Source organism: Dromiciops gliroides, chromosome 4, assembly GCF_019393635.1.
Source record: "Dromiciops gliroides isolate mDroGli1 chromosome 4, mDroGli1.pri, whole genome shotgun sequence".
NCBI lineage: Eukaryota > Metazoa > Chordata > Mammalia > Microbiotheria > Microbiotheriidae > Dromiciops > Dromiciops gliroides.
This window is the reverse complement of record NC_057864.1, coordinates 459,287,622-459,310,911: the sequence shown is the minus strand read 5'-3', so window position 1 is coordinate 459,310,911 and position 23,290 is coordinate 459,287,622. Positions and strand designations below refer to the sequence as shown.

The 23,290-nt window shown below is 44.7% G+C and overlaps 1 protein-coding gene across 3 annotated transcripts; it reads right to left on the bottom strand.

Annotated features, from left to right (window-relative positions):
- On the bottom strand, positions 1–22,985 carry C4H17orf75 (chromosome 4 C17orf75 homolog). 3 transcript variants are annotated; one of them, XM_044002940.1, is made up of 11 exons: positions 22,333–22,979; positions 21,966–22,111; positions 16,621–16,701; positions 12,440–12,565; positions 11,923–12,066; positions 8,793–8,850; positions 6,984–7,103; positions 5,353–5,417; positions 4,145–4,281; positions 3,242–3,345; positions 1–1,352 (listed from the first exon to the last, which is right to left on the bottom strand). In XM_044002940.1, the coding sequence occupies exons 1-11, from the start codon at positions 22,447–22,449 to the stop codon at positions 1,134–1,136; spliced, it is 1,317 nt and encodes a 438-aa protein (XP_043858875.1). In that variant the 5' UTR covers positions 22,450–22,979; the 3' UTR covers positions 1–1,133. The 3 variants fall into 3 exon arrangements, with proteins under 3 accessions (XP_043858875.1, XP_043858878.1, XP_043858877.1); XM_044002943.1 differs by lacking the exon at positions 12,440–12,565 and having other exon boundaries at positions 22,333–22,985; XM_044002942.1 differs by lacking the exon at positions 22,333–22,979 and having other exon boundaries at positions 21,966–22,311.
- Positions 22,986–23,290: the final 305 nt, after the last annotated feature.

The following is a 23,290-nucleotide window of genomic DNA, read 5'->3' as shown; positions in this document are numbered from 1 at the left end:
AATGATCAAATGGGGTTTATTTAAATAGCTATACACAAGGAAAATCACTGCTACATCTGTGTTGCTGCAATCTGTTCCAGTGGAAAGAGATCCGGTTCTCTTGAGAGCAGACTTTCCATTGATTTGGTACAAAACAATTTGAGGACAAGAATGAAAGTACAGAAATCAAAAATCAATGCCCGAGTCTGAATGTAATGAACAATCTCTGTTGAGTTTCCAAGGTTATACGCTGCCAGTAGAATGCCCTTGTTTTTCTTTTCACCATCCCTAATCACTCAAAGGATGACCGACCAACCAACCAACCAACCAACCAACCAACCAGGAAAGCCTGTTCGGCTTTATGAAAAAAAGAAAAGTATTCTTTAAAGGGTTAGTTCGATTCGTTTTTGTGGCTGTCCTACAAATCCCTTTGAATTATCACATCTCCTCTACAAACTCATTTTACAATCTATACCAAATCTGTAACAAATTCAAGTTTTATTTGCCCATCAGCACCAGGGCTGACCATTTCAGCATTGCCATCATCCAACAAGATATATGAGGCACCCACAGAGTGCAAAGCTTTTAAGCCGTGAGCCACGGTCTAGACCTGTCTTTGGAATGCTTTTGTGAAGCTGGCCAGTCCCAAGTCTAGAACTGGATCTTCTCCAAGGGGCTAAAAATGCTAAATCCAGTGGCGACTGAGAAAGAATCACGATGATTTTCTGCCAGGGAAAGTGTCTCAAAAGTGTTTTAAACAGAGGAATGGACTAAAGAGAGAGACTACAGAATCTCTTTCTGTGAACCTAGAAAAATAGGATTGCCCATGCCAAGGCAGGGGTCTAGAGAGATCAGATAGCCTCTGGTGTTCCCTTTCAACCCCAAGATTCTATGATTGACGAGGCTAAAAGCTGACAAAGAGAACAACTACGTACTTGTACACTTTTATCCCTACGACTCAAAGGAAAATGGTCTCACTGGTTTTTACATGATTCAGACCACCGAGACTGCAACCTAAAATGAGTCTGAAATCACCTAATGCTTTTGGATAGCATAACCCATTATGACAATGACAAACTGGTTCTGCCAATCATGAGAGTATGACCGTACAGTACTGTGTTGCAGCAGCTTCAGAGTATCTAAAAAAACAATGATTAAGAAGCCTGGACCACAGCTGCTTCTTTCATGAATTCTTCAAGGGCCAGGATCACGTTTTTGGCTTCTGGCATTTCTTCGTGCTCCACTTTGACTATCTTCAGCAGGATGTCTCCACTGCCACAGTTCTTCAGAAATAAGTAGCACTTAAATAAGGCATAATGATTCATTTCTGCCTGGCGAATAAACCTCTTCAGGTTGTTTGTATCTTGGATAGCCTGGAAAAGAAGGATGAGTGGAAGGTATGTAATTTTCATCTTTGTAAAGGGTGGGGGATTATTAACAAGGTCTAAAGAATGCTGAAGTACCATCTAAAATGCACCAAGCTAGGAAATATGGAAAAAGATGGAAGAAATTCATTTTGGAGGGGCTATGGGAAGACAGTCATTTACTGCTGGTGGAACCATCTGGAAAACAGTTTGGTCTTTCTCAAGAAAAGTTATCAAATTGTTCATCCTTTGAAGAGATCATAACAGTATTATGGTTACCGACAGGAGTGATATAGGAGACAAATTTACAGGTACAGAGAGATCTTTTTTTTTTTTTAATTTTTTTTTTTTTTAGTGAGGCAATTGGGGTTAAGTGACTTGCCCAGGGTCACACAGCTAGTAAGTGTTTAAGTGTCTGAGGCCGGATTTGAACTCAGGTACTCCTGACTCCAGGGCCAGTGCTCTATCCACTGTGCCACCTAGCTGCCCCTACAGAGAGATCTTAATACTGGGACTACATGCCAACAAGATTACTCACAGCAAGAAAAGACTCAAAGTATACAAAGATAATCATAACAACCTTATTTTTGATCGTGAAAAGCTTGAAACAAAACATGGGCCCGATGACTCGGGAATGAATGAACAAATTACAGTAAATGGAAATAATGGAAAAGTTTTACACCGTGAGGAACGCTGAATATAAAGAATTTTGAGAAACATAGAAGGACTTGGATGAAGTGATGCGGAACGAGGAGAGCAGAGCAAAAACATTCTCAGGTTAACTTGGAGAGGCAGCAAAAATCTGCCCCAATACAGCAGTCAACCTTGCAGCCATATTGCCACAATAAAAGGGTACATTTACATCCCTCCTTTCTGCTAACAACTGATGCTCAAACTGCCTTTTCTCTGTAAAGTGGTTTGTCTGGCATTTGTTTGGGAATATCTGTTATGTCAAAACAAAACACATCCCTCAGTTTATTTTTTAATGAGGTTTAATAAACGGACCCTTTGTGGACCATCTCATACACTGTCAGACTGTACTTCCCCAACTGCTAATTAGTTTTGCTGAACTACTTTGCGCTCTCCTCTCTCTCTCTTTTTCATTCTGTGTCACGTAGGAGGGCTCTCTGGGGAGGAGAGAGAGAAGCGATATATTTGGAGGAGAAAAGTGGTATAAAAATGACAAAAAAAGTAATTAAAGGGGCAGCTAGGTGGCGCAGTGGATAGAGCGCCGGCCCTGGAATCAGGAGTACCTGAGTTCAAATCCGGCTTCAGACACTTAGCACTTACTAGCTGTGTGACCTTGGGCAAGTCACTTAACCCCAATTGCCTCACTTAAAAAAAAAGTAATTTAAAAAAATGTATCCTTGAACAGGAAGTGACAACACCTAGGATTTCATACCATTAGGCCATTAGGTACTCTAGCTCTACAATAGGACACAGACATAGGAAAGATCACTTTGTGTGAGTTCTCTGTGAAATAATCTTTTAGGCAAATGCTTGTTTGACACGGCCAGCCCCCTGGAATCGAGCTTGCAGCCTCTGCACACAGGTCTTGGGGCACTGCCTAAGACCAAATAACTTCTCCAGGGACAGGGTTGGTGAGTATCAGGCAGGATTCAAACCCTGGTCCCCCCCACCCCCACCCCCACCCCCAGCTCTAAGTTCAGTGTTCCATGCCCCAGGCCCCACTGCCTCCAATCGTTTCACAGAAAATATCAATCTCTCTCATACTGCAAGACCAACACCCCTTGAGATGCCAGAGCATTCAACTCAGCAAGCAAGAAATTAGAGGGTTCAGCATCTCCTGTGCACCAGCCACTTGAAAACGTGTGACAAACACTTCTAAGGAAGATTCAGACCACCATCTGCAGAGAACCGGATGAACAGTACGTTACCTTCAGTTTAAAGTTCTCTAGGATTTGTCGGAAAAGGAATGGGTTGCCGCCTTCTGCAGCATTCAGAAACGCCTGCATCCAATCCTCACAAAACCTGTTGCTTCCTGTCAAACATCAGGGAACAGTGAAAAACGATAACCATAATAATCTGGAGCTTATAGAGCACGGAAAGGTTTGCTCAGCATTTTACACACGTTAACTGCTTTAAGCCTTGTGACCACCCTCTGATTTAAGCACCACAGGCCTGGTTATCTCCACTGCAGATGGGGAAACTGAGGCTCCGAGAAACTCATACGGCCCCACAACTGGAAGCTCCTCAGAGGCCATCTCATTTCAATCCCTTCTTTTACAGATGAGGAAATTGAGGGCCCCAAGTCACACATGGAGTAAACATTAGAAGCAGGATTTGAACCCAAATCCTCTGATACTGCAATATTTGAACTCAGGTCTTCCTGACTCCAAATGCAGTCCTTTATCCACCACACCTTGTTTTTTCCTTATGCAAAGGACATTCTACATAGGGTATTACATTACTTGTAATAATAATACATTAACTTGCATTTTACTCTTATAAATATCTCATACATTGTTCCTATAAGTAACCTACTGCTATTGTCTGAGATGTGAAGCTGTAAAAAAAATTTTAATAGATTTAAAAAAAATTATTTGTTATAAGGCATGATTCACCGAGTAGGGGGACAAGGGAGGGAATCTATTTGGAAACAAAGGTGCTCTAAGAACAAAAGATGCCGATAAAACTTTTTTTAAAAAACCAGAGCCTGGAAAATGGAAGGTAGAAAGTACAACTGTATGATTTGTTCTCAGCCTATTATTATCACATCTAGCATGAAAATTCAGTCTCAGAAATAAACCAGCAAAGATGTTTTAGAACATCCATCTCACCTGCATTGGAAAACTGGGGCTGAGTTCCACTACAATTTATAACCACTGACTTACGCAGCTCTTCAGTCATAGCCATGCATAAGGACGTCATTGTCCCTTCATGAATGAGCCCCTGGAGACTGGCCACACTCAGAAACCTGCCACGAAAGAGAGGGTCTTTTTCTGGATGTCATCATCATTGTTGTTGTTGTTATGACTGGGTCTCCCCATCTCACCAAGGCTCGAGGCACAGCTGAGTCCTCGAAGTTCTGATCCCACACCACTGATCAGCACTGAAGCTTCACCGGCTTCATGTTTCCAACCTGGGCCAGCTTAGGCCGCCTGGGGACCCCTCCCACCCCTTCCCAGGGGCTCCCCACATTGGTACAGGCTTTATTGTAGACATCTTGAGGTGTTAGCCCTACTGACGCTCAAAACTCCTTAGCATTCCACTTGCCTCAGCCTCCAGAGCAGCAGAGACTACAAGTGTGCACCCTCACACTGAGCCATGCCTTATTTATTTATTTATTATTTGTTTGTTTATTCATTTATTCATTCATTCATTTGTTTGTTTGTTTATGAGTGAAACAAGCAGGGTTAAGTGACTTGCCCAGGGGCACACAGCTAGTAAGTGTTTAAGGCCAGAATTGAATTCAGGTCTTCCTAACTCCAAAGCTGGTGCTCTATCCACTGTACCACCTACTTACCCCCATGTATTACCTTTAAAGGGGCTCAGAGAGGAAAAATAATTATTTTTAACATCATGGTGAACAATTATGAAGCAAGCTACCCAATTCCTAAGAAAAGTGATGGACTCAGGTACAGAAAGAGAACAGTGTGGTAATGTGTTTTGCTTGACTACACATATGGGTTACAAAGGTTTTTTCCTACCCAAGGGGGAGTGGGTAAGAAGTGGGAAGAAGCAATGACAGGGTTGCCAAAAACAGATAAAGAAATGAAAAGAAAGGAAAAACTGGAGCCTTTTTTTTAAAAGGACACAGAAGAAAGATCCAAAAATAAAAAAGACCCACCAACAAGGAGAGCTTTGAAAGTTACAGACTGAATTCATAGGCAAGTTATGTACAACAGAGATTTATGGTTACATGAACAATAAAAAGAAAAATACATAAATAAAACACAAAATAAATAAATCAGTGATAAGAAGTATTTTAAAATTGAAAAAGCAACTTGTGGAAAAAGTTGTTTTCGTAAAACTTAGCAGTCTTTACCCATTAATGTCTCTCTTTGTTTTTTCATCTGCTTCTTGCACTTCAACAGGGGTGTAGCTCAGAGCCTTCAAGAGAGAAAGTCACGGTCAGCATGTGTTTGATTTGCTTTGCTTCCATCAGTCAAGTCAAGCAGCCAACATTTATCAAGCATCTACTATGTGCAAAACGAAGGGTTCCACCTCTATGTGCAGAGGCTAAGGGTTGGATAAGACACAAAATCTGGATAACACCTATTTCTTCATGTTTTTTTTTTTAATGGTTATAAATGTAACAACCATCAACAAAGACACACAAGTAATGATACCCAATAAGAAACAGACTCTTACAGAAGACCTGATCAATAAGGTGAAACCACCACAACAAAAAAGACAGAAAACAAACAGCTAAATGAATTTTCTCTCTGTTCTTTCCCAAACCTGCCTCAGGTTCCCTTCCCTTTGGATTTCTTTTTTCTGTGTTGAACGATCCTAAGGCCGTATGTAGCAGAGAGTGCCCTGGCTCTGCTCATCTCACTTGACATCATTCTTTTTGTCTCACTCAACCATTATTCAACTGGCTGTTGAGATACATGACAACCTGCCCAAAATATTAGATTGGATGGTGCTTCCCCAGGATCAGAGGCTCAAATATTTAAAGGTGGAAGGTGCCTTATTATTATTATTATTATTTTTTTGGTGAGGCAATTGGGGTTAAGTGACTTGCCCAGGGTCACACAGCTAGTAAATGTTAAGTGTCTGAGGCCAGATTTGAACTCAGGTCCTCCTGACTCCAGGGCCGGTGCTCTATCCTAGCTGCCCCAAGGGGCCTTATTTTACAGATAGGGACACCGAGGCCCAAATGTGACTGAGATGACCTGCCCAAAATCATGACATGTAGCAAGTTGCAGAGCTGAGATTTGAACCCAAATCTTTGGATTCCAAATCCAGGGAGCTCTTCACTGCTCTCTCCAAGATGCTGAGCAAAGATCATGGTGCTTGTCTTGCGCACTTGGTCTTTCCAACTGACGTTATACGGTAAAGTTAAAAGTTCCTTATTTATCCAAGCCAGTATCTATCTCACACATTTATCTGGATGAAAAATCCAGTCAATTATTCAGGTGTTTCCAAACAGGCCTTATTGCTAATGCCAAAATAGCTGGATACCCAGTGAATGTTGGGGGTCTTTAAAGGAGGCAGCAGTGTTTTAAGAGGAGCCAAACACTGGCTGCTAGTTGGAGGACTTGGGTTCAAATCTCACCTCTGACACACACCACCTGTGTGACCTTGGGCAACTCACCTGGGCCTCAATAACTTCACATATAAAATGTAAGAGCTTGTCTAGATGGCCTCTGGAGTCCCTTCCACCTCCAGAAAGATCGATGATCCTCTGAACTCCAAGTGCCTTGGATGCTTTTCTCTTCTTCCTCTACTTCTCAGGGAAGTAAGCCTATTTACAGCTCATCTCAAAAAGTACCTGTGGGGTCATTATTGTGAAATGATTCGTCCCATGAAGACGCCTCAACCTGACTGAATTGCATTGGTGCCAGCTACATTTGGAACAGATGGAAAAATAAGTGTGAGTGGTATCTTTAAATCTTTCATAGAACTTCCCAACTGGCTCCCAATCAAGGGAATGAAGGTGTTGATACTTACAGCATGCAGGAGAAAGGTAAGCTTCTCTTGAAAGAGATGCACGACCCTCTGAACTGGGCATATGGCTGCCTCAAACCAGTTGCTAAGGTAGGATTTGGTGCAGGCCTCCAGGCTACCTTCCTATACGTAGGCCAGAACAAAATGCTTTCATCAGTTAAGGCAGGATCCCATTTTAACTAAGATGGAATGCTTTGTCACAACATTGTTGATAACAGCTGGGGGATAAACCCTTCTGAATTCTAAGATCAGAAAAGGGATGACATTGATTCTTCCCAGAAGAATAAGTTTGGTTGAAAAGTTCTGCTTGCAAAATGAAGCGCCAGGTGCAGAAGGCAGTCGGGGGATGCTGATAAGTTGAGCTGTGCTGGTACCACAAAGTTTTGGGTTTTTTTAAAGACTAGTTTTCTTCATATTACCCAAGCTAGAGTGCAAGGGCTATCACAGCCTGGTCTCACTCTAAGCAACGTGGGAGTTCTGAGTTTCTCTGTTTCCCAAACTTGGCCTGTCTCTCCCTCTCAGGCAACCTAGGGGACCCCATACCCAGAAAAAGGGCTCAAAATATTAATGCCAGGATTGGTGCAGGTACCACTTGGGCTCAGCCCACAGCGGCACAGAACTCCTGAACTGAAGAGATCTGCTAGCTTCAGACTTCCCAGTAGCTAGGATTACAGGTATGTGCAACAGTGCCTGGCTTTTAATCACATTAAATTTTAATCATGTTAAATACACTTTAAAAACCCCAGTTGTACATAAGAAAGATTTATGGTTTCAAAAGTAATCCTGCTTTTCTGTTATTGTTTGTACAGTGAAATGTTCATGGTTGGTAATGTTTGTTAAGTTCTTAATTTTTAAAAAAAGTAAATCAAGAAAAAAGGGCAAAAAAGTCTAGAATGGAAACTGCTGTAAGCTTTTTTTATTTAAAGTGATGAAATCTAATGTGCTCATTGTCATTTTTTTCATCCAAGACAGCCACCATTCAAAGGAGAGGATGGGATGATTATACAAGTGGCAACTGGGAACAGAGGCTAGCCTGATCAATCACAACTGGAAGGAAACTGAGAGACTCACCAAGATGCTGGGAAGTATATTCCCAAAACCGACATCCTGCTACTGCTGTTCTCACATTCCCCCCAGAGACACTTATCTTTCCATGAAGGGTCACCATCCAGTCACTCAAGCAGCTGACCCATATCATCCTATGAAAAGTCATCCTCCCCCAGTTCCCTATCCAGAGAAGTTTATGATCCATCCTACAGCATGGCACAGGTAATAAACGTATGAAACCTATTTCCCAAAGAGGCGCCAGAAGCCAAAATGGTCAAACTGTTTCAAAACAGGTTTAATTCATGAATAGAACAGAGCCCTAGAGGGGCTCTTAGGGAACCACTGGGTTCTGAGACTGACCGCCACAAGAGAAGTCGTCTCCTTCTGTAGAGGGATCTCTGGGGCCAGTGGACAAGGCTACACAACTGGGACCTTGCACAGAAGAGTAAGCCTTCTAGTTTTATGCCCCAGCTACCTGAGACCCCTACTCCCACCTCCTCTGTGGTCCTCATTCACCTGGCATCTTACTGGATGAACTGAATCATCAACATTTAGTTGGGAGGGGAAGCAGCAGGGCCGTAATTCAGAACTCACAGGGCTGACGGGTTTGCTTTGTCTCAGCAGTGGATGCCCTGCCTGCCTCAGAGCAGGATATATTTAGGATTCTCGGTGGCCACCTGGAAAGGTTCTGCAAGCAGAGCAGAACCCTGACATCCAATCTTATTAATCCCCCACGCTTCAAAAGGATGAAATCTGGCTTTTTACCTCACCATCCACGTTTGTCTTCAAGCCTTGGATGTATTTGTCCAACTCAAGTCTGAAAGTATGATCTTAAGGAATAAAAATAATAAATAATAATAATAGCTAGCATTTATTTGGCACTTTAAGGTTTGTAAAACACTTTGCAAATGTTATCTTATCTCATCTTCACAACAACCCTAGGAGGTCTGTGCTACTATTACTAACATTTTAAAGATGAGGAAACTAAGACAGAGGTTAAGTGACATGCTCAGGGTCATACTGCTAGTAAGTGTCTGAGGCTGGATTTGAACTCAGGTCTTCCTGACTCCAGATCCAGTGCTCTGTTCACAGTCACTGCACCAGTTAGCTGCCTAATAATGATAGATAATAATAAATAAACCAAGGTGGCTGTTCCGTCTTTCCAAATAAAATATAAACCCTCTCAGTTTCTGTATTTGTAATACCATGAATTAAAACAATCTCCAAAAGTGGCCTTTGGGAAATGACCAAAGAGGCCCAGTGGCTGCAAAGCCAGTGTCAGGGAAGCTAGGGAGACCTGGGTCTGGTCCTCCTCCTGGCACATCGTGGTCCTGCGCTGGGATGAGCAAGCCACTCAACCTCTCGTTGGTGTCCTCAGCTCCCTCAGGCTGCAGGTTGTAGAGGAGCTGCTGACCTCCTCACCTGGGAGTTCCCTCTACCAGTGAAATCACAGGTACCTATCACTGTCCCTATGGGCAGTAACACCCCTTGTAGGAGACACACTCGAGGAAAAAAGGAATTTAAAGTGAATTCAGGATCAAAGGATTTGAAAAGAGAGTTTTTAAAAAAGGAAAAGCAAATTGTTAATAATCACTTGAAAAAAATGCTCAGCTCAAAAAGACAGAAATGAGCATATCTTGGAGGTATCCCCTCACAGCCATCAAATGGGCAAAAATAAATAAAAGCCAAACACAATGCTGGCAGGATTGTGAAGAAACAGGTGCACTGTTCAGTGGCGGTAGAATTCCAATTAGTAGGATCCCCTAGGGAAGCAATCTGAAGATAACAAAAATTATAAAAATAATCATAAACTTTGACCAAGAATTCCATTGTTGGAACTATATCCTGAGAGTGTTATCAAAGTCAAAAATAAGGAATTATCTTTTCAAAGATTTTCATTAGAAACATTATATGTGATTGTAAAAACCAAAAAAAATTAGAACCAACCTAAATGCCAAATAATAGGGAAGTGGTTAAATAAACTGTACTATGTTCATGTAAAGAAATACTGTAATTCAGCTAGAATGGACAAGTATGAGAAATACAGAGAAATTCATGAAAAAAGAAAGTGGAAAAAATCAGAACAAGAGGAATGGAATACACTCACCAATTATAAAAGGAAAAATAAATTCATCTTTTATATAGGGAATTTATACAATAACTATAATAATATAAAGGAAAACAACTCAGAATTCTGATCAATGTAACTACTAATCATGACTTCAGAGGACTGACAGTGATGCACGTCTCTTGCCTCTTGGCAAAAAGATAGTGGGCTACAGGTGCAAAATAAGGTCTACATGTTCAGATGCTGCTAATATATTTATCTGTTTTGCTTAATTTTACTTATTTGTTACAAAGGAGAGTGGGGGGGGGCACTATCATTTGGTAGTGACAGTGATATTTTAAAAATTCAACATTAAGCAAAAATTAAAAATTAAACATTGTGTGTGCGTGTGTGTGTGTGTGTGGGGGGGGGGGGGGCAATTGGGGTTAAGTGACTTGCCCAGGGTCACACAGCCAGTAAGTGTTAAGTGTCTGAGGCCGGATTTGAACTCAGGTCCTCCTGAATCCAGGGTTGGTGCTCTATCCACTGTGCCACCTAGATGCCCCCAAATTAAACATTTTTAAAAAGTGATTAAGGGGGGTCAGCTAGATGGCACAGTGGATAGAGCACCGGCCCTGAATTCAGGAGTACCTGAGTTCAAATCCGGCCTCAGACACTTAACACTTACTGGCTGTGTGACCCTGGGCAAGTCACTTAACCTCAATTGCCTCATCAAAAAAAAAAAAAAAAGGTGATTAAGGGGGCAGCTAGATGGCGAAGTGGTTAAAGTATCGGCCCTGGAGTCAGCAGTACCTGAGTTCAAATCTTGCCTCAGACACTTAACACTTACTGGCTGTGTGACCCTGGGCAAGTCACTTAACCGCCATTGCCTGCAAAAAAAAAAAAAAAAGATTAAATAGGGGCAGCTAGATAGCGCAGTGGTTAAAGCACTGGCTCTAGATTCTGGAGTACCTGAGTTCAAATCCAGCCTCAGACACTTGACACTTACTAGATGTGTGACCCTGGGCAAGTCACTTAACCCCCATTGCCTGCAAAAAAAAAGAAAAGAAAAGAAAACTAAAAACTAATTAATTATTTTTTTTAAGTGATTAAATACAGGGGCAGCTAGGTGGCAGCAGTGGATACAGCACCAGCCCTGGATTCAGGAGGACCTGAGTTCAAATTCAACCTCAGACACTTGACACTTACTATCTGTGTGACCCTGGGCAAGTCACTTAAACCTCATTGCCCTGAAAAACAAAACAAAAAAGCGATTAAACACGAATTTCCAAAGATTCCAGTTGGACATTTAAGAGGAAAGGCCCGAAGGTGTTATTGTATTGTATGTCTTGAATTTAATTTCATTTATATATAAAAAGTCACCAAAATGTTTGGAGTTAGTACTGATGTTTGCAGTCACTAAAACATTTAATGAATCAATCCCCAAGCATTTTAAAGTACCTAAATGGGCCAGGAACTGTGCTATTAGTATTAAAAATAAATAAAGCACCTGGTGGTACCCTCCAAAGACCTTTCCTTTCCTCACCCATATCCTTCCCCCAGCCTGCAGCAGCTGTCCAAATCTCCAGTGGCTGGCCCAAGGGCCTAGGTAGATATTTGGTGCAAGGGAAGCTTTCACTGACTTCTCCATCCCCTTACTAAGACCACTCAATAAATAGATTTCCATTCTATTAAGTGATAATATTAATTTAAAAAAATAAAATGAAAGGTTGTGAGAATAACATGGCAAAGCTCTGGGGGTGGGGTGGGGTCTTAGGGAACAGAAAATCAGTGGGAAACTGTCTTCTCTTTTATTCCTGCCATCTTCAGAAACCAAGAAAAGGATATAGCTCAAGTCCTTTTTCAGAGCCTCCCAGGAAACAGACTATATACTCAGGAGGATCGGGAAGGAGCTCTGCAGCTGCTCTTTCTAGAAGTGGCTTGTCTTGCTGGAAAAGGCAGTAATAGCAACCGACCCGGACATCTGGAAGACTGGGGAAAGGAGATGAGGAAGGGGTGAAAAAAGTCAAAGGGAACAGGCTGGTGAGTCATCCTGTGGCCAACAGGCATCTACTTTGGCGAACTGCTCTCAGGGCCACTTATCTTGATCTGTATCTACACCGGGAGTCTGCCCACCTCCTTAGCTTGCCTTAAGTTAAATACTTGAAAGGGAAAGGTTAAGTGGATCGCTAGTTTTAACTTAATTAACTAATTAAAGTGGGAAGAGTCAAGCTCCCCAATTTCCTTGCTATGATCCAGATGGGTCTAGACAGGAGCCCACATCAGCTAGGGAGATCTGGCCTCAGGGCAATTGCTTATCCCTTCCATCCCTTCCATCACTTAGGTCAGTACCCCACACCCTCACCTCAGCTCCGCCGATGTGACATTGCCCAGCCCTTCGAAGACAGCTCCTTTGGACAGACGCTTAGTGAGGGTGCTCCGGAGTTCTGGCTCCACTTCGGATGGTAAATTAGTATCTACCAAGGAGAGGCTTTTCAAACGAACAAAATAAATATATGTCTGTCTGTCTGTCTGTGTGTGTGTATGCGTGCATGTGTGCACACACATATATGTGTGTGTATATTTACGTAAATAAACTTATTCCTTGCTAATGGGATTCTGGATCTGCCACAATGAGCGACACTGAGTGTTCGATGAAGCTAGAATGACTTCCAGGGACAGGCTTCGTCAGACCCCACCTCCTCATCTTATATAGAGGCATCTTATGCAGGAAGTGGCCAAAGTCACATGGCTAGGACCCGTCTGAGACAACACGCAAACCCAGGCCACCTGACTCTACCCACTGCTCCATGCTGCCTCTCTGCCAGAGATTCCGGTGACCTTTTTGCAGCATGGACCCTTTGGCAACAAGCTAGGGAAGCCCGATATGCCCCTTCTCAGAAAAATGTTTTAAGTGCCTAAAACAAAAAAGAAGCCAATAGACTGAGACATCATTATCCAAACATTTCTTACACATCTGCAGGCTCGAAGCCGTTTCCTTGGTGGTGTGGTGGTTAATTTGGTGGCCACACCAGCTCCTTCCATCTCACCACGAATGGAGCCAAAACCTAGCATCAAACATCTGGTCAGTGGAGCTTTCTGTTATGAAGTCAGAAGCAAAAACCCCAAACTTGACTCCAGGTGAAATTCGATTAAGACACCGACGTTTAAGGACCCACCGTGCACACCGAGCTCTGTGTCAGGCATTGGAAATACAACAGATACCAACCCTACTCCCAAGGAACTTATTTATTATCCAATGGGGGCAGAGGGCAGGGAAGGTCATTTCCACAAATAACTGTAAGGAGGAGAGTGATGAGCACTAAGAAGAACCCCTGGCAAAATGCTTGGGGAAATCTGAGGAGGGAGGTCTGACTTTCAGCTGGGCTTCCTGGAGGTGCCTGGGGTAGGCCGAGAAGGAAGAGAGGGTAGTGGATAAGCCCTTTGTAAGGCACTGAGATGGGAAAGACCAGGGCAAGAACGGGTCGCTAAGATTGGTTCAGTTTACCCAGGAAATAGAGTCGATGCAGTAGTATGAGATGAGGCTGAAAAGATAGATGGGAACTCAACTGGAGTGGGCCTTGAATGCCAAGATTGGTCAGCTGGTCAACAATTGTTTATTACACTTATGATGTGCCAGGCACTATGTTTAATGCTGGGAATCTATAGAAAGGGAAAAACAGCTTTTCTCCTCGAGGGTCTTGTTCTCCCTGAGGAGGCGTCATGCAAAGAACTACATACGGACAAGTTATCCATGGTATAAATGGAAGGTATCTGCAGTGTGCAGGACTGGAGAAGGAAGGGCCCCCCCAAAGAAGGGGATACTTGGGCCAAGTCTTGAAGGAAGTCAGGGAAGGCAGGAGGCTGAGGTGATGAAGGAAAGTATTCCCATCCTGGGAAACTGGCAGCCAACGCACGGGGTACTGTTGGTGAGGAACATGACATGGGCCAGTGTGGGGGGATCAGGAAAACATGTCTTACTGGGCAGGGCAAGGGGAGTCGCTGAAGATTTCTGAGTTGAAGAAACGTGTGAGCAAAGGGGTCCTCAAAGAAGATTCCTTCAAGCAGGGCTTCAGATGGGTCAAAGAGAAGAGAATGCAGGAAGAATCGGGTGGGAAGCTATTCTGGAGACTCAGTGAGTAGCACTGAGGACCTGAACGAGAGGGGATACTTTGGAAGTGCAAGGATCAACGGAGGCTGGAGCTAAGGGCTGCAGGTGACAAGGAAAGAGGGAGAGGGGACTCAAAGGTGTCTCTGGCAGTCTGAGCCTGGTGACTTTGAGGATGGAGGCACCAAAGGAAAAAAAATGGAGGAATCAGGAGGAGGGCAGGTTTGGGAGCAGGGGAATGATAATGCTGAGTTCTAGAGTGGGAGGTGACATCGAGGTGAAGCTAGGGCACTGGAGCTCTGGGGAGAGTGTGAGGGAGAAGACAGAGACTTGGGAATGACCTGCATGGTGGTGACAACTACAGCCAGGAGAGGGGAGAAGGTGGAGAAAGAAGAGAAAAGGCCCGAGGAGAGAACCCCTTCTTAAGGGATCCATCAGAGGAGACAGAGAAGGGCCAAGCAAGGAAGTCAGGAGGAGACCTGGGAGGCTGCAATACCCCAGAAGCCAAAGAAGACCAAGAATGGGGGCTGGGGGGCATTCACAGTGCCAAATGCCTCTGAGATATGAAGAAAAAGAGAGCAGGACAAAAACAAGCCACTGGATTTCGCAAGGTTACCAGTGACCTTGGAGAGAGCTATTTCTGGAGCACAGCCGGACAGAAGCCAGATCACAACAGCCCCAGAAGTGACTAGGTAGTGGGGATTACTGGCGGCAGCAACGTTTAGGGAAGGCAAGAGAACAACGGTCTGAGGGAGGGTAGGGATCAAGCAAGAATTGTAGGGTTAGGAAGACGTGAATGGGTCTGTTGGCTGTAGCCAGAGGTGGGAGGAAGTGAGGATGCCAGAGAGAAGAATGGAGCAAGGTCATAGAGGTGACAGGAGGAAAGAGGCCAAAGGCCAATCAGGAAGGGTTAGCCAAGGGTCCTCTTCCTCTGAGCCTGGAGCAAGGCAGGGTCAGGGCAGGCAAAGACCTTGAAGGGAGCTCCTGTCCCAAGGGCCTCGAAGTAGAAAGTGGTTCTAGTCCAGTCCTGTTCACATGAAGACAGAAAGGAGACATTTCAATCAAGTCTTCACATTGCCACACTACTCTCAATACAAAACCCACATCAGATCCAAGTTCAAATCTTCGCCCTGCCGCTTACAGAGGCAGTGAGTAGAGCACTGGACTTGGAGTCAGGAACATCTGAGTTCCAATCCTCCTTCAGACCTTTCATAGAACTATGTGACTCTGGGCATGTCACCTCTGTTGACCTTAGTTTCCTCCACAGGAAAATGAGGGGGTTGGGCTTTCTGGCCTCCAGGGTCCCTTCCAGATCTAAAGTTATGATCTGTGTTGCCTTGGACAGGACAGCTCACTCTTGAACCTCAGTTTCCTCATCTGTAAAACAAAGGGACTGGACCAGATGGTCTCTGAGGTTCTTTCTGTCTCTAAATCTAGGATCCTATGGCAAAGGCTATGCAACAAACTCCAGGTATGGCAACTCCCTCCACCAAGGCAGATCATACCTTATCTTTGACTGGATAGGTATGTGCCAGGGACATGTGCCTGAGGCCCACGGGGTCACTCAGAACAGAGTGTGAAAAGCAAAAAAGGAGCTTTAAAACAATCTGATAGGGAGGGACTGGGCCTGTGACTTCATCTCAAGGGAGGAAAATTCCCTCTACCAATGTAGGCTGACACGCTGTAATTTATAATCTTAGTTGTCTGGAGCAGAGGCATGAAACACAAGGCCCCAGGGCGCAATTCAGAGTGGCCTGACCCAGATTAAAATGTAACTGGGAAATATTTCAGAAAATAAAAATACAACAAAACATAGATAATGTTAAGATGTGGTTTTCTAAGTGGATATGTGGCCTGAGGGAATCCTTATGTGTGGTTTAGTGGCCCCTGTTTCTACTCGAGTTTGACACTAATGGCCTGGGGGTCAGGGGGCGTCCCCAGGGTCACAGACCCAGGACGTGTCAAAGACAGGCCTCCTGGCTCCAAAGCCAGCTTGCTACCCACTGTACCACACTGCCTCTCATTAATTACCTCTGATAGCAATGTTCATATATTTTTAAAATCCAAATATTGGAATTCCATATGTGTTGCCAGAAATGTACAGAACAAACTCTTGCCTAATTACCAATGTCACAGGCATTATTCAGACCTCCCATCTGAGAAGCCCCTCCAGGGCAGGGACTGACTCTGGCCTTTCTTGGTATCCCATCCCTTAGCAGGTGCCCAGCACACAGCAGACACTTAGTAAGTGTTTACTGACAGACCAGGTGGACCTGCCCAATTCTCGAATTCACAATATCAGAGGACAGATGTCTAGGTTCTCATGAGAAGGGTGGATTTGTATGTCTGACACATGAAGAGCTCAATGGAAAGTCAGGATTGCTGGTCTGTACAGGTCAGAACTGCCCTAGACATGGGAAAACAAAGGCTGGCTTTACCTGAAGTCTGCAGCAGAAGGGGTTTCCAAAGTCAGGCTACCGGGACTTCCATCGTCACTGTCCCCACGTTGTGTTGGTGATCTATAAACCACAGGATTATTAGGGTCATTAATCATGGAAATCTCAGGCCAGCAGGATCACAGAGGAAAGGGGAAGACTGGGGAAGAAGCTAAGAATATTAGAACAGAAAGTCAATGATGGTAGCCCCCACTTTTTTAATGATGGGTAAGATAGGCTCCCAGTGAAGACGCAATAACAGGCAGTCCATTCAGGACCTGACTCCATAAATCCTTAGAGCTGAATAGAAGCTTAAAGATCATCTGACCCCAACCTTGAATTTTCCAGATGAAAAACCCAAGGCCCACCCAGAGGAAGAGACGTACCCAAGGTAAAAAGATTGGTTGGATGCAATATTTAGGAGTTCTCTCTCATCTGAAAGGAAGCCCATACCTGCAAACCAAACCCACAAGCTAGGCCCACTTCAAGACCCCAAAACTGCATAGGGGAATCTGAAAACAAATAAGGAATAAGCAGACTAATAAAAACTAGCACGGAGGAAGAATTCTTTTTTTGTTTGTTTGGTTGATTGGGTTTTTTTTTAGTGAGGCAATTGGGGTAAAGTGACTTGTCCAGGGTCACACAGCTAGTGTTAAGTATCTGAGGCCGGATTTGAACTCAGGTCCTCCTGACTCCAGGGCCGGTGCTCTATCCACTGCGCCACCTAGCTGCCCCAAATTATTTTTTTTAAATCATAAAAGTATTTCATTATTTTTTAGTTACATGTAGAGACAGATTTCAACATTTGTTTTTATAAGATTTCTAGTTCCAAATTTTTCTCCCTCCCTTGCTCCTCCCCAAGACAGCAAGCAATCTGATACAGCCTGTATATGTACAATCACATTAAACATATTTCTACATTAGTCATGCTGTGAAAGAATCAGCACAAAAGGGAAAAACCCCAAAAAAGAAAACCCAAAAAAGTAGAAATAGTATGGTTTAATCTGCATCTAGGTTCCACAGTTCTTTTTTTCTCTGGATTTGGAGAGCATTTTCCATCATGAGTCCTTTGGAACTATCTTGGACTATTGTATTGCTGAGAAGAGTCAACTCTATCACAAGTGATCAAAACACAATGTTGTTGATACTGTGTACAATGTTCTCCTGGTTCTGCTCATCTCACTTAGCATCAGTTCATGCAAGTCCTTCCAGGTTTCTCTGAAATCTGCCTGCTCATCATTTCTTACAGCACAATAGTATTCTATTACATTCGTATACCACAACTTGTTCAGCCATTCCCCAATTGATGGGCATCCCCTCAATTTCCAGTTCCTTGCCACCACAAAAAGAGTAGCTATAAATATTTTTGTACATGTGGGTCCTTTTCCCTTTTTTATGATCTCTTTGGGGAAAAGACCTAATAGTTGTATTGCTAGGTCAAAGGGTATGCACAGCTTTATAGCCTTTTGGACATAGTTCCAAATTGCTCTCCAGAATGGCTGGATCAGTTCACAACTCCGCCAACAATGCACTGGTATTCCAATTTTTCCACAGCTTCTCCAACATTTGTTATTTTCCTTTTTTTGTCATATTAGCCAATCTGATAGGTGTGAGATGGTACCTCAGAGTTGTTTTAAATTGGATTTCAGGGAGGAAGAATTCTTAACCAAATAAGGGAGAGATCACAAAAGGTAAAATAGATATTTTCTGACTGAATGAAATTGAAGGCTTTTACATAAACAAAATCAACATGGCTAGAGTAAGAAGGGAAACAGTGGATTAGGGAATAACAAAGTTTGTATCCTCTATCTTTGACAAATATTTGACATTCAAGATATATAGGGGACCCCAAAAAGTCTTAGTGTAATTTTAAGCATCAATAGCTTAAACCTTCATTAAGACTTTGGGATATCTTATATAGAAAATTAACATATCTAAGACTGAGTTCCATTCCCCAGTAGATAAGTGGTCAAAGGATATGAACTAACATTACTCAAAAGATGAATTGCAAACTATTAACAGCCATATGTAAGACTGCTTCAAGTTACTAATAATGGGAAAACAGAAATGGTCAGTGTTGGGAAGATTATAGAAAGACTGCCACGCTGACTGTAGAACTATGAGTTGGTACAACAATCTGAAAAGCAATTGGAATTATACGAAGAAAAGGAATAAAAAGTCAGTAACCGGGGCAGCTAGGTGGTGTAGTGGATAAAGCACCGGCCCTGGATTCAGGAGGACCTGAGTTCAAAGCCGGCCTCAGACACTTGACACTAGCTGTATGACCGTGGGCAAGTCACTTAACCCTCACTGCCCTGCCAAAAAAAAAAAGAAAAGAAAAAAAGTCAGTAACCTTTGACCTAGAGATTCTATCACTAAGCATGTACCCTCAGGAAGTCAAGACAGGAAAAAAAAGCTCATTATGTGCTTAAACATTCCTAGAAGCACTTCTTTGGTATCAGAAAGCTAAAAGCACAAGAGGTTCCTATTAATTCGGGGAATAGTTTTAAAAAATCGTGGTATATGAATGTAATGCAATATTACTGCGCTATAAAAAATAACAAACACGAAAAATTTTAGAGAAGCATGATGAAACTTACACGAACTGATGTGGCGTGCCAGAGCAGAACCAGAAAAATTACATATACAGTGAATACAACATGGCAAGAAGAATGATAATTATAAAGACTGATCTCGGACCCAGAAAAGAGCTGAGAAGATGCATCTCCCTATTTTCAGTGGAAAGGTATAGACTGTGGGTATAGAATGTTACCTATGCTGTCACATGTAGGCAGGTAATGTATTCTGAATTCCCCTCCCCACTTTTTCTTTGAATCTTTGTTTCAAAAGAAGGCTTCCAGCTAGGGGAGGGTAGGAGCACATATTCAGAAACAAATGTGATACAGAAACAAAGAGAAATAAATAAAAAGATGATGAAATCCTAGCCACCGAAGGGCTAGTGCTAAGTCCAGAGAGAAGGAAGATTAAGAGAATGGGAGACAAGAAAGGGGGAGGAGGCGATGGCAGAGATAAGGAAGAGTGGGGAAAGACTGACAGGGTCTAAAAGGAGAGAAAAGCAAGGAAAGAAAAGGACAGATGACAAGAAGGGTAGGAGGACAAAGGCAGAAAGAGAGGGAAGGACTGAATTCAGAGTACAGAGCTGAGTGAATCGAAAAGGACTGGGGAAAAGATCAGGTAAAGGATGGAGGGAATAACTGATCACAGGGTCACAGATTTAGAGATGGAAAGACCTTTGAGGTAAGAGGTTGGAGCAGATGACAGGGACAGAAATGAGGAGAATGAGAGGATGGAGAACAGGCTCTGGCTAGAAAGGCTTTGGCCCTTCCGTGTATCCTCTAGGGATCCTAACCCAATACAACTTTACCCTCTCCAGACATTTGATTGCAATTCCCTGGCCCAAATACCTGTATTATCCCCTGCCCCCTCCTCTCTGCACCACACCTTTGCATTTCCTACTCAAGAAATAATCATTGAATCAGATTCCAGGGGCAGCTAGGTGTTGCAGTGGCTAGAGCACCGGCCCTGGATTCAGGAGAACCTGAGTTCAAATCCGACCCCATAGCTCAGCTCAGAATCATAGGCTGTCTAGCCCAAAACTCCCCTCTCCCATCCAGTGTGCCCTAGAGAAGCCTCAGCCTATCTTTAACAGCTGCCCATCACATTAGATCTGCTTCTCTCCTACCAATCCCATCTCCCTGCAATCTCTGAAGCCTGGCCCTCCCCTGCATCAGTAGGGAGGGCTGTGGCTTCTCCCCATACACACCCTGGGATGGGAGGGGGTGAGGCATATTTTTTTTTTCTGGGCAATGGGGGTTAAGTGACTTGCCCAGGGTCACACAACTAGTAAGTGTCAAGTGTCTGAGGCTGGATTTGAACTCAGGTACTCCTAGATGTACTCAGGTACATCTATTTATGTCCTGAGCCCACCTCCTCCTACAGCGGGCTCCTTCCATCGTCCCCTCTCTTCCTATTATCCACCCCCTCCTTATTCACTGTTTTTTTTTTAACTCCACTGCCTTCAAACACCCCCTAGATCTCCCCCATCTTCACTGTTTTAAAAGCAGCTTCCTCCTCAGGTTGTTACCATTTACATGATCCCCCATTATTCTTTATATTTCTTCCCTTTTGCAGCCAACCTGGGGGGGGGGCCGGGGATTGTCGTTGCTTCCTCTTTCCTACTCCCCCTCACTTCCTCAGCCCCCTGCCATCTGGCTTCATCTCCACCACTCTCTTCAAGGTCACTGACAGCCTCTCTATTGATAAATCCAATGGCCTTCTTTGCACTTTGCCTTTTTTGACCCCTCTGTAAAATTTAACACCGTTGATTGCCACCCCCCCACACACCTCTTTCTGGATATTCCCTCTCCTTCCTGAGTTTTCCTAACCCTGCTCTATCCCCATCCTCTTAATTCCCCTTTGAGGGGTCTTTCTTAGACTGCTTTCCAGGGCTGTCATTGATGTCAGTGTACTCCAGCATGGATCTCACATATATGTAGGCATGAGTATAAGTGGGGTGTGCATACGTGCATGCATGTCTTATGCATGCGTGCATGTCTTATCGTGCATGCCGTGCATGTACCGTGCATTATGGTTTGCTTTTAGAAGTGCATGTCTGGGGGCAGCTAGGTGGCGCAGTGGATAAAGTACCGGCCCTGGATTCAGAAGGACCTGAGTTCAAACCTGGCCTCAGGCATTTGACACTTACTAGCTGTGTGACCCTGGGCAAGTCATTTAACCCTCATTGCCCCGCAAAAAAACAAAACAAAAACAAAGAAGTGCATGTCTTATCGTGTGTGCTAGCATGACTGTACTGTGGTGTATCATGTACATGTTTGCATGCAGGCCTGCCTTGCTTTGCATGCCCAAGTGTAGGTGAGGTGTGGGCGAGCATGCCTCATTGTATATACGTGTGGCGTGTCTGCATGTGCATGCGCGCACACGTCTCCTGCACGTGGAAACATGGGTCTGTGTGCTGCAAGGCGGGTTGCACGCACGAGAGTGGGAGGGTGGGCACACTCGAAGCGTGTCTGCATGAATGCATGCGGCCTGGGTGTAGAACAGTAATTATGGGTAGAATTTATAGAGCGCCTTATGCGTTTTACCAGCATTACCTCATCTGAACCTTCCACAACCCTAAGGGGTGGGGGCCATGATTATGCCCATTTTACAGAGGAGGGAACAGAGGATAGGGGCAGTGACTGAGAAAAGCATTTCCTGACGCCCTTACCGCCCCGCCCCGTGCGCGCGTGCGTCAGTACGCGCCCGCGCACTGACTGCGCGGGCTGAGCGGGGGAAGGGCAGGCCCGAACCCTGCCCCGGGGCCGCACCTGCTTCCGTGGTAGGCGTAGAGGCAGAAGTGGCTGCTGGGCGGCTGCTCGGGCTTCCGGTCCTCCGCGCTCCCGCTCCCGCTCCCTCCTCCGCCGCCGCCCTCCTCGCTGCTCTCCAGCTCCTTGTCGTCCCCGTCCAGGGATTCCTGCAGGGAGGGCAGCATGTCCGCGTGCCGGACTGGGGCTGGGCCGAGCCGAGCCAAACCGAACAGAGCCGAGCCGAGCCGAGCTTCAGGCCCCGCGCCTGCGCACAGGGATGGGGGGCGGGGGAAGAGCCCCGCTCGCGGTGTCCCGCCCTACCGCTCTCCCTGCTGCTCTACGGGCCCTATGGCCGGACTCCGCCTTGCGCTTTCCCCCGCGCACTAACCTTCCGTGAGCGCGAGTGTCCGGCAGGATGAGAGGCGAGCGGAGCACTTTGATTGTTTTCCCATTTCACGGTTAGAGGAAGCGGCGGCCCTGAGGTCAGCAAAAGCGTGGGCTCCATTCCTGTCTCCCCCGGAAAACACGTCCGGGACAAAAGACGTCATCGCCCAGAGCCTCAGTTTAATCATCTGTCCAAAAATGGGTCTAAGGCCTGTTAATCCTAAATTCCCCGAATCTCGATGTGGTAGGGGCTTCGTCTGCTTTTCAGGCAGGGAGCCCCCCCCCCTCCAGAGATAATCCCTTATTAGGCATTTAATTAAGCTTTAATGCTGTATGGGACTAAGTCGTCGTTGGTGGTGTGCTAACCCCCAAACCAAGGAGCATGGCCACGGTACAGACAGATGCGGCAACAACAATTCCCAAAGACGGCGTGTCAGCTCCCCCCCCCCCTTCCACCCAGCCTTGGACACTGGAAAGGCCCCTGGATACATGGTACTCAGAGGACCCCATTAGAGGCTGGATTCGGGAGGGTTGGGGGGGAGGACCTTCAGGTTCCTTATGTGCAAAATAAAAAATGGGGCTAGATGTTCTCCAAGACCCCTTGAAGCCCGGGGCCAGGTAAAGCCCTTAATCTCCCGGAATTCCCTGGTTTGTAAAGAGGAGATAATGATAACTGGCATAGAATTGTCATGAAATTGAAATGAGATAACTGTACACAAGTGTAATGTATTCTTCAGTTGCTGGGTTGGGTGTGTCCCATAGAGCATGCATGAGGATGGGACACTTCCTGATGTCATGATCTGGACTCTGCTGTAGGATGTGGCTTTGATCCCTCGGTCTTCTTCATGGTGGGGGGGTGGTGATGAAGAATGAGGAGAAGCTGAACATGTGTTCTGGCCTCTTCCAGTGGCACATGTGCTATGAAGGGCATGCATGGCCAGAGGCTCCTAGCCTGTCCCTTG